Source organism: Capra hircus, chromosome 8 (genome assembly GCF_001704415.2).
Source record: "Capra hircus breed San Clemente chromosome 8, ASM170441v1, whole genome shotgun sequence".
NCBI classification, from domain to species: Eukaryota; Metazoa; Chordata; class Mammalia; order Artiodactyla; family Bovidae; genus Capra; species Capra hircus.
Genome location: NC_030815.1, coordinates 91,254,684 through 91,266,878, shown reverse-complemented (window position 1 = coordinate 91,266,878; position 12,195 = coordinate 91,254,684). Strand labels below are relative to the sequence as shown.

At 38.8% G+C, this 12,195-nt stretch overlaps 1 protein-coding gene across 1 annotated transcript in view; it reads left to right on the top strand.

Moving 5' to 3' along the window:
* Positions 1-12,195, top strand: part of GRIN3A (glutamate ionotropic receptor NMDA type subunit 3A) — a 203,150-nt gene that overhangs the window by 70,574 nt on the left and 120,381 nt on the right. Inside the window, exon 3 of the mRNA XM_005684381.3 lies at positions 8,055-9,102. Coding sequence (XP_005684438.2) covers positions 8,055-9,102 — 1,048 coding nt within the window. The remainder of the gene's footprint in view (positions 1-8,054; positions 9,103-12,195) is intronic.

Here is a 12,195-nt window from a genome sequence, read left to right as displayed (position 1 = left end):
ACTTGCCTCAGGGCTCTGTATTTTCTCTGCCTTCTCCCATTTCCATGTTCCTTTCTTATCACAGCAAAGAGCATCACCCCTTCTTGCACCTGAGAGTACAATCTTTTTTGGCCCTCAAGGGAACTGTCCCAGGAATTCTCTCTCTTCTATCCTACATCAACAATTTTTCTATTTTTTTAATTAACTCTTTCTTTATTCATTTTTGGCTGTGCTGGGTCTTCGTTGCTGTGCAACCTCAGTAGTTGTGGCTCCTGGGCTCTAGAGCACATGCTCAATTGTTATGGCACATGGGCTTAGTTGTTCTGTGGCATGTGGGCTCTGCCTAGATCAGGAATCAGACTCTTTACCAATCTTCATCAAAGATTCTTTACCACTGAGCCACCAGGGAAGCCCCAATTTTTCTATTCTTACTAGATCACTGTCATCAGCTTAAAATCCTGCACGCACACACACACATGTGTATATATATATATAATATTTATGCATGTATGCTTGCTAGGTCGCTTCAGTTGTGTCCGACTCTGCGGCCCTCTGGACTGTAGCCCACCAAGCTCCTCTGTCCCTGGGATTCTCCAGGCAAGAATACTGGAGTGGGTTGCCATGCCCTCCTCCAGGGGATCTTCCCAACCCAGGGATCGAACATGCTTCTCCTGTGGCTCCTGCATTGCAGGCAGATTCTTTACCATTGAGCCGCAGGGGAAGCTCATAATATTTAGATATTTGCTTAATTTTTGCTCTCCACCACTATTCCATTTTTCCCTTCTTTATAGCATGACTCTCCAAAGACTTATCTCCAGTTTCTCTTTTTCCATTTTCCCTTGAAGCAGTAGGCTCCAACACTCCACTGAAATTACTCTCATGAAGTCTCTCATGACCTACACGTTTCTAAAGCCAATAGTCAGTCCTCAGGCCTCACTGCATTTGAGCTGTTAGAAGCATTTGACACAGATGATCAGTGTCCCCTGATTAAAATCTCTCTTTTACTTGACTTCTAGAACACAACACAGCCTGCGCTACATCTCTGGTTACTTCTTGCTAGTTCTTTCTCACCTGCATGACCTCCAAAAGCTCTGGACTTATTCGTTGGACTTCTCACCTACAATTACTGTTGTGATCTCAAATACTATATATGGAGTTTTGGCTCCCACACTGTATATCCAGTTCAAACCTCCTTCCTAAACTCCAGAATTCTCCACCTACCTACTTAGCAACTCCATTTGGATGTCAGTGAACTATTTCAAACTTAACATTAGCGACCAAACTCCTGGTGGTTCTCACCCACCTCACAACCCAATTCTTCTACAGTTTTCTTTATTACAATTGATGGCAACTCTATCATTCCAATTTCTCAGGGCAAAAACCTTGGTGTCATTCTTACGCTTCCTTTCCCTAGCAACTATGTCTGAGCCTTCAGCAAATCCTGTCAGTTGTAGCTTCACAATTTATCATGATCCAGCTAATTTTTCTCACCTCTACTGCTGCTACCTCAGCTTAAACCATCATCAACTTTTGTCTGATATTTGAAACAGCTCCCTAACTGCTTTTTCTGCTTCTGCCTTTGTCTCTCCGTAGTCCATTCTCAACACAACACTGTGACAAGCCTGTTAAAACACAGGCCATATCATATCACTTCTCTGCTCAAAACCCACCAGTGGCTTTCCATCTCACATAAAGAAGAAACAAAGTCCTTACAGTGACCCTCAAAATCCTATTTTTCCCACCCCCCACAAGTTTCCTCGGACATCATCTTTAGCTCCCCTCTTACTCAGTCCCTTAGTTCTTCCTCAAACATACCAGACACAGTCCCTCTCAAGGACATTGGACTCCTAGCTCCCTATATAGGAATGTTCTTTACCCAGAGAGCCTCTTGGTCAGCTCCTTCCCCTTCTTCAGCCCTTTACACAAATATCACCTTCTCCTGGCTTCCCTAACCTAAAATTCCACACTACCACCACCAGCCCTGATACATCTTACATCTTTTCTCTATTTTTTTGCTTCTGCACTTAGCACTAATATCCCATTCATATTCCCCATTTATAATGTTTATTCTGTCCCCTCAATAGGATAGAAGCTACATAGATCTTTATTCCTTTGTTCACTACTGTATCTCTTAGAACTTACAGCAGTGCCTGGCAAATGAGTACTGTTGAGTGAATAAATGATTGATTTGCTGATGTGTTATTTGGTTAGCATCTTTGTTCATTTGTTTTAATAAGAAAATCTTTTAATTAGTAGGCCAAGTTTTGTATACAGATGTGGCTTCTAAAAGATCTTAAATACATTAAACACTGATCTTGCTTATATTTGTGAACTGTCTCAAAAACATTTTTTACATACTTTGAAGAGTTCACATTTTATCTCAGCTCCTGCTCAAATAAACACATGTTCTTAATTAGTGACATAATTGGGAACTTTTACTGAAGTAACAAGTTACCTCCATGCCGGTTAACCAATGAGCTTTATTCTTTCAAGCAGAATGATATCTTGAGAGATCTGCTGATAAATATACATATATACCTGAAATGCTTTGTTAAACACTCAGTACGCGCCAGATTCTCACTCATGGAGTGAGATCAAGACTCTTATCATACCATGGCAAGGATATTGTATTAATCTTCTAAGTGGTCTCCTGATCATTATCTCTTCCTCCCTAGTGTATACATTGTGCCGAGGAGAATCATCAGTGCAGACTTATGGTTATATCATTGCTCTACTTCGATACCTTCATGGCTCCCCTTTTCCTGTTAAATAAAATCCAGTCCATAAAATGGACATGTGAAACATCTAGAGTCCAGTTGCAACCTGAATATGTTTCTATTCTGCTCTCCTATAAGATTGTTATAGTTACCATTCTTGTTAAATTTCCCACCTCCTTACCTTCCCTCATAATACTTGAACTGGAAGATCTATTGAGAATTCATAGCTAGACTGGAGGGGTAGTATGATCAGCACAGAATGTAGTGGTATTATTGATACCTCTGATCCAGGTTCTAAATTACTATTAGAGGAATTTGATACTACATTTCTCTTTTTCCCCCACAGTGCTCTATGGGCTCACATTTATCTGATACGCAAGCAAATACTCCAGGTCTTATTTATATGACCTTCCAACAAGCCAAGTTTTATACACCCTTAGTATAGTTTGTGAATTAAATGTAACCCTGTACATTTGACCCTCTTAAAATCACTGCTTTTCTTTTGGAAACTATTATATCTCCTGATTATGCCATTTTCTCCACTTCTGTTATTACTTAGCCCTTGTCACCTTAAGCCCCTTGTGAAATAAGCAGAGAGAGAGGAAGCCAGGGGAGGAAAGGAGAAGCATTAATCCTCACATCTGAAACTGTTCTCAGCCTGCTTCTCCTTCCAAACTGTTTCCCACTTAGCTAACAAGAAAACAAGATCTTTCTAAAATCAAATCTGATGATCCTGTCCCTCCCCAGAAAAATTCTCTCAATGACTATTATATTCATCATGATCTTAGTCCTTTTGTACTTCATTTCCCACCCTCACCTCCAGTCTTATTTCTCAGCACTCATCATCAAGCAGCTTGCTCTGTCTCTGGCTTTTGCACACAAATCTCCCTGGGCTGACAGCATCAGTCCCTAGCTTCTCTTCCTGCTTAACTATAATTCGTTCTTCAAGATTCAGCTCTCTAAGATTTCCTTCATTTTATCTCATATTTGCCTTTGAAATCTCTCATTATTACTTCAGTTAAATTGATAAGCATTGTCTCACAATGACCTATCATCCTATTTAGTTAAATATTCAAACCTTTTAATATTTTTGACAACTTTCCCAAATCAAATTCTAAATAAAATCTCCTTACACATGAAAAAATACATACAATATCAAAATCATATGATTGTTCCAATGATTGCTCCTATTTTTCTTTTAAAATATCATTTAACATGCATTTACATTTGATATTTCAAGAAAAGGAGAGCCTGGAGCAGAAGAAGGGCAAATCATTATTAATGTGATCTGCAGCTTAGTGATGATGAGTTTAAAAGTATACCCTTTCTATACTTACATCTTTGCTTGTCTCTCTGCAAATGTTACTATTTGGTTATGTGGCTTTTCAAGGTAAAGCATTGTTTTAATAAGTTTGGTTTCCTATATGCTATGGAATTGCACTGAACTCCAAAGCAGCGATTATTGGTGAGAATTATATAGCAAATGGTAGAACTGTCCTGAGTCAATACTGTTGATTAGACAAAGTTTGTCTTCAGTGTATTTAGTGTGCATATGAGATTCCTAGGGCTTCCCTGGTGGCTTGGTGGTAGAAGAATCTACCTGCAATGTGGAAGACTTGGGTTCAATCCCTGGGTTGGGAAGATCCCATGGAGAAGGAAATGGCAACCCACTCCAGTATTCTTGCCTGGAGAATCCCATGGATGGAGGAGCCTGGTGGGCTACAGTCCATGGGGGTCACAAAGAGTTAGACATGACTGAGCAACTTAACACTTCACTTCACATGAGATTCTTATCTTCAGGGACTTTTGCCTCAGGAAGTAAAATTTCTTACAGTCCCCCTCCCCCACAAAAAAAAAGACTCAGCTCTCATACCTCCTCCTCTGAAAACCCTTTCTTGTCACCCCTATAGAGGAATTTGCAGGTGCCCTTGCTTTCTGTTCCAGTCAGTTCAGTCGCTCAGTCATGTCCGACTCTTTGCGACCCCATGGCCTGCAGCACATGAGGCTTCCCTGGCCATCACCAACTCCCAGCGCTTACTCAGACTCATGTCCATAGAGTCAGTGATGCCATCCAACCACCTCATCCTCTGTCTTCCCCTTCTCCTCCTGCCTTCAGTCTTTCCCAGCATCAGGATCTTTTCCAGTAAGTCAGTTCTTTGTATCAGGTGGCCAAAGTGTTGGAGTTTCAGCTTCAGTCTTCAACTTCAGTCTGAAGCTTCAGTTCCAGCTTCAGTCCCTCCAATGAACACCCAGGACTGATCTCCTTTAGGATGGACTGGTTGGATCTCCTTGCAGTCCAAGGGACTCTCAAGAGTCTTCTCCAAATGCCCCCCAGTTCTGCCTCCATCAGGGTGCTCATTACACTGGTTTAGAATTGCCTGTTTGCTTTTCTCTCTCCCCATTGTGAGACTTTGAGTTCCTTAAGAATAATGAGTGTGTCTTTCATCTTTAAAACTCATACTAAGAACAGTACCTGGTATATATTTGTATCAGTTTACCTTGCCAATAAAGTTGTTATTCCTGATTTTCCTTTTTCTTGTTCATCCAAGAAGAGTCCAGGGCAAGATAAAAAGGAACATGTTAGAAATAAGTATGCAAAAGGAAGATTTCAGCATTGTAATCTTTTAACTAATATATGAGTATTCAAACTTTGCTACACATTGCCATTCCATTATAAAGAATACATGGTGAATGTGATAATAACTAAGGCTATTAATGAGATTATTTTACTTTTTCTGTAAAACTGAAAATAAAATAGAAATAATCCATCATAAACGGGGATTCTCTGAGACCCAATTTCTTGGTGCCAATTCCATAGTGAAACAAACACTGGAATTTTCCAGTCTTGGGAATGGAAGACATTTAGATCCTGATTGATATGTCTTTCAGTGACAGATGAATGCCTCAGAGACAGCTGAGCACTGTTCTTTAGTTATGGCCATGTTGAATGTTATTTAACATCGACAATGAGGAATAAGTTTTACTGGAATGATGGAGTTAATCTATGAAAGCTTCCCGAAACCCTCTTTTCTGAGATAATTTAAGTATTTATTTATTCAGTGGTAGCCCTTGGTACGGAGAAGGCAATGGCACCCCACTCCAGTACTCTTGCCTGGAAAATCCCATGGATAGAGAAGCCTGATGGGCTGCAGTCCATGGGGTCGCTAAGAGTCGGACACGACTGAGCAACTTCACTTTCACTTTTCACTTTCACGCATTGGAGAAGGAAATGGCAACCCACTCCAGTGTTCTTGCCTGGAGAATCCCAGGGATAGGGGAGCCTGGTGGGCTGCCATCTCTGGGGTCGCACAGAGTCGGACACAACTGAAGCGACTTAGCAGCAGCAGCAGTGCTTAGTAGGTCCATCCAATTAAAATAATCATTAAGCCCCAAATATTCTTAAAATAATAAAGAGTTTCTTTTTCTACAACTTTGCTTTTCTAATCACCAAATTGACCAAGTAAAATTAACCTATTTACTAATAACTATTTTATTCCCTAGGCTATATCCATGTGTGTGTGTATGTGTGTGCATGTGAAAACAAATCTAATAGTAGATTGCTCATCAGAAACACAATTATAGTCATTCTTCTGTTCTACTACCTAGGTAATTATCGATTGATTAATCTGTATATTTTAATGATTTGGTTCTCTACTTCCCTAAAGAAGCAGAAAACTGTTTTAAAATCTAAGATAATGGAGACTTTTACTTGTTGCAAAATAGAATTCATTTTAAGTGGTAGAGTCCCACAAGGGAGTGCTAATGTGAATAATTACTATTATACACAATCTACCAAAATGAGCAGTTATATGGCATTTAGTGATGGAAGGATCTTCAAATGTGATTTACATTTATATCTTTAGTGAAAATTAGTACAGTCTTCACACTTTCTGATTTCTCTATGTTTCTTCTGTGGCAATGTAACTTCCTACTACTGGTATTTGCATTTGTAAATTACAGAGTAATTTGTGGTGATCAATAGATTAATGTATTTTGCTAAGGACCTAGACTTGTATCATCCAACTCTTCACAAAAATCTTCTATGTTACAGTCCACATTTCAATTTAATTTCTTTTAATTTGAAATGTGTCTTGAGTACCCTCTATGAGTTTATCATAATGCAATACTTTGTGTCTCCAACTGCAAAAGTTCTATTAAAAGACTAGGAAAAGTGATTGGGGATGGCCTTGATTGAAAAAATTTAAAAGACATTAAATTACCATATCTGGAACGTTTGTTCTATGTCTAAAGGTATAGTATATACTTCACATGAATCATTTCTAACCCTTACAGTGGAAGTAATTTACAAATAAAAATAATTATTTCCCCTATTTTGCTGATGACAAAACTGAAGCTTAGAGTTCAGTAAATCCGTGTCCAAGGACAATGCTAGAAGGTGGGTGGACTAATATTCTAACACAAGTGTGTCTGATGTCAAACTGTGGCCTTTCATTCTGACATAATTAAGAGTGCAGAGATACCACAGCCTGTATGTTACCTCTTTTGTCTCTTCTTCCAAAATTCAAGAAAGACAGAGACTTTGACCAAGCATTTTCCTGCCTTTTCCATAGCAGAACGTGTACTGACAGTGCCTTGGTTCACAGGGTTAGGAATCAGTATATCATTCAGCTGGTAATTTTCCTTTCTTTGACTTCTGGCAGAAGCTCTCTCTAGAGCCAGAGCCAATTGTTTTTCTCTAATGACTTAGAGGGAGGTTAGCCTGAGGCTGTCCTGGGAACTGCAAGTCTGTTTATCATCTTTTTCTTTATTCTATGGATGGTATCCAACATGCAGCTTTGACTGGCCTCATGGGAACAGACATGGTGATTATTTTCACTCTAAAAGGAGAAACACCAATAATAAGATTTGGCTATTTTCTAGAATTATGAATATAATGTTAAGCAATTATTAAAGTATATGCATACTTATTAAAACTTATTCCTTGCACCAAAGATATTTATCGAGCTGATTTATTTGCAGTTGAATGTGGTGAACAGTAGAAATGAGATATGTTAAAGATGCTGAGAACTTCCATAGCTTGGAAACTTGTGAGACTATATAATTAACCATTTATAACAAATTAATTAACAGACCCTTTAACTAGGAATAAAGATTTGGAGTAAGACCATAAGTCAAACACCCAGTCCAGGTATTAGAACATGGGGATAAGATTTCATTTGTTCAATGAAATAGGACTCTTCTTCTAGAAATATTCCAGCTTATTAATTCCTAAAGCAATTATAGGCAATGCCTTTTTAAAAATAGGTCTTTTTATTAAGACAGAGAAGCAAAGATGGGCACTACTTCCTGACTTTGCCCTCACCCCTCTTCCTTTCTGCCTTTACTCCTCTTTGCCAGGTTTCTAGCCAACACCACTTTCAGAGGCCTCAGTGGTTCCATCAAAGTGAAAGGTTCCACTATCATCAGCTCAGAAAACAACTTTTTCATCTGGAATCTGCAAAGTGACCCCATGGGAAAGCCAATGTGGACACGCTTGGGCAGCTGGCAGAGGGGGAAGATTGTCATGGACTATGGAATATGGCCAGAGCAAGCCCAGAGGCACAAAACCCACTTTCAGCACCCAAGTAAGCTACACTTGCGAGTGGTTACGCTGATAGAGCATCCATTTGTCTTCACAAGGGAGGTTGATGATGAAGGCTTGTGCCCTGCTGGCCAACTCTGTCTAGACCCCATGACTAATGATTCTTCCATGTTGGACAGCCTTTTTAGCAGCCTCCATAGCAGTAATGATACAGTGCCCATAAAACTGAAGAAGTGCTGCTATGGATATTGCATTGATCTCCTGGAAAAACTAGCAGAAGACATGAACTTTGACTTTGATCTCTATATTGTTGGAGATGGCAAATATGGAGCCTGGAAAAATGGGCACTGGACTGGGCTGGTGGGTGATCTCCTGAGTGGGTCAGCCCACTTGGCAGTCACTTCCTTCAGCATCAATACTGCACGAAGCCAGGTGATAGATTTCACCAGCCCTTTCTTCTCCACCAGCTTGGGCATCTTAGTGAGGACACGAGACACAGCAGCTCCCATCGGAGCCTTCATGTGGCCACTCCACTGGACAATGTGGCTGGGGATTTTTGTGGCTCTGCACATCACTGCCATTTTCCTCACTCTCTATGAATGGAAAAGCCCCTTTGGCATGACTCCCAAGGGGCGGAATAGAAGTAAAGTTTTCTCCTTCTCTTCAGCCTTGAATGTCTGTTATGCTCTCCTGTTTGGTAGAACAGCAGCTATCAAACCTCCAAAATGCTGGACTGGAAGGTTTCTGATGAACCTTTGGGCCATTTTCTGTATGTTTTGCCTTTCAACATACACGGCAAATTTGGCTGCCGTCATGGTAGGTGAGAAGATCTATGAAGAGCTTTCTGGAATACATGACCCTAAGGTAATACTTCTTTTCACTCTAGATTTCCTGATTGTCCATTTTAACTCTGTATAGTGTGTCTTATGCTGTAGTAGTTTATATGCTTTCATCTAACACAGAATATTCTCTGAATCATCTGTAGAGATTAGTCCAAAAAGTCTGTTGCCTAATTGCACTAAATATTTCATTACTTTATTAAATGAAACAAGAGTGAGGGATGTTTTTAGGAGATTTTATTCCAAAGAAAGTTTCATAGAAACTTTATTAGTGCAGTTTTTTCCCTGCGTTAGTTAACCATCTGGCAGAATGGCTATCAGGGAATAGTCTTACAGAGTATTTTCACCCAAAGTAAAACTTAAAAAACTGATTAATTACCTCTCCTTGGAATTAATGGAAATAAATAATAAGGTCCAAATTTAAATAGTAAAGAATCCTTTTTCATCATGAAAAATTGTAAAATGGAAAGAACTAACATTTTATCATAAGCACTCAAAGTCAGAAAGCTAGAAAACTCAATGCATATAGCCAAGGAGTACTAAGCCAACTGAGCTGGCAAGATTAACTAGGAAGAGAATGTCCTGTTGGGTAAAAAAGGCTGATCACCTTAGGGCTGGAGGAGGATGTCAACAGTCACATTACAATGTCCAAGAATATTCAAGAAAATCATCTCTATTCTAGGCTACCTTTGATATTCTAGACATCTGACCCTATGAAGAAAGGAGGAGGGTAGGGTTCAGGTAAGCAGGTAAAGCAGTGGTGATACTTGAGTAAACAGCCATGTCTGTTTGCTGACAAGACCTCTTTCAGTGACTACAAGTATGGCGAACTTGGCCAACCTAGTGGGAATGGAGAGGAGGGGGTTGTCAGGGCTCAAAATAATAAGAAAAGGAGTCAAGGGAGTACTACAGTCCCAGTGGGGAACAGAATGCAGATCTAGAGCAGACATGTATTCCAATCTGTAGAACCCATCTACAAGAGACTGGAGAAAGCTGCAATTCAAGGAACATACCCAGGACACACTGTGTTAAAGCATCTTGAGCTAAGCTGAGCATTTCAAACTGTGAAACATCACCATGACTTTTCAAATATCCCTTTTCACATCAAATATCATAATATTGAACCCTTTACCATATATTTTTATCAAACATTTAAAATTAATTGCACAGAGAATGAACAGATAGGACATTTACTATTTTTGTTAAATGATAAGGTGGCCCAGAGGGCTCCTGGCAGCTTTAGAGAATTCTCATAAATAGTTTGGATTAGGATATATGGTCTGTTCTGCAAACAAACGAATATGAGAAATTTGACCCATATATTGAAAACCTGCTTAATACATGTGAACCTCATGAAAAGATTCAGCAAACAATGAATCATTGACTGGGCAATGAATTATATTTGCTTCTTAATGTGCGGTCAGGACTTTAGGTTGTCATCTGGATTTAGTGAACACAAGTAAGTTCCATAGTATAAATATATGTGTTACCCTAACGAGAGATTTGGTGATGCTTCAGCTTTCATATTGTACTGCTATTAGCAGCCTCTGTTTATTCTTTGCCCCAAGAGGTCTGTGGATCTCCCAAAAGTTTGCCATCTTAATAGAGGCTTACCCAATTTTTTTTTTTTTTTTTTGGCAGTAATCTTGCAATGTCATTCTTAAATTACAAATTCAACTTGGAAACCCATCAATCCAATCTAGTATAAGAGACAATATATATGCTGGTTGTTGTGAAAATTCTGGACCATTGTCATATGTAAAAAGGTGAACACAATACTGACTAGAGTTTTATTAATCAGAAACAAAGATTATCAAAATTTTCATGGATGTTATGCATGAGAAACCTGAAGCAATTATTATTTTAAGGATTAAAAGGAAAAGCATAACAATAAACCATACACAGCAGTAAAACTGTTTTTTTTTTTTAAGCAAAAAGAAGCACTCATTCCATTCCCAATAAAAAGGTCACATTTTTATAAACCTAACCCAGCCCTCCAGACAAAGTGAGAGGAAATCCGTTCATTTTAATCACTCAGTCATGTCCGACTGTTTGAGACTCCATGGAGTGTAGCACATCAGGCTTCCCTGTCCATCACCAACTCCCAGAGCCTGCTCAAACTCATATCCATCAAGTCGGTGATGCCATCCAACCATCTCATCCTCCTTTTTAATATGTTGTCTGGGTTTAACATGCTGTGAGAGGAAATGGACAATGTCAACTTTGTGTTACATTTACTAAGGTCCTAATGAAGTGGACAAACCTAAATCTAAAACATTTTCAATTTTAGATAATAAATGAATTTTCATTAAGGTTCCCCAAAATATATGTCTCTTTCCTAATGTTTAAAGTCTCTCACTTCTTTTCCATATAAAAACACCTAGATTGTTTGATTAAGAAATACCCAACATCTGAACTTTTGGTGAATAAAGTTGGTGACAGAATTGTTCAATTTTCATCCAAATGTGTGGTATTATGCAGAAAACATAATGACCTCATCTTCCCAATGACAGGCATAATCAAAATAATTTCCATACCTTTCAGTCACTCAGCATTCATTCTTAAATATATTCCACTCACTCACATGAGCTCTTTTCTCTCCTGCCAATGCTCAATTCTTTGAGTGATTTTATCTTTTTTCTCTTTTACACTAAACGATGTGGAAAATGCAGAAGCAGAAAAGTAGAAGAGAAAAGATTTTTTTAAAAAAGTTTAAAACACAAGGAAAAACAAGTTAGAAATTTATAAGTGCTGGTAGGATTGAAAATTGGTACAGCCACTATTGAAAACAGTCAGAAGGTCCTCAAAACACTAAAAGTTGAACTAACAAAGAAAAAGGTATAAGCATGCCAAAGTTTAGAAACAAATGAAACACATCAAATTTCAAAGAAAGGGTAATTGCCTTCAATGGAAGCCTTAATTAATAAGATCATAGCATCTGGCCCCATCACTTCAAGGCAAATAGATGGGGAAACAGTGGAAACAGTGACAGACTTTATTTTGGGGGGCTCCAAAATCACTGCAGATGGTGATTGCAGCCATGAAATTAAGACATTTGCTGCTTGGAAGAAAAGTTATGACCTACCTAGAAAGCATATTAAAAAGCAGAGACATTAAT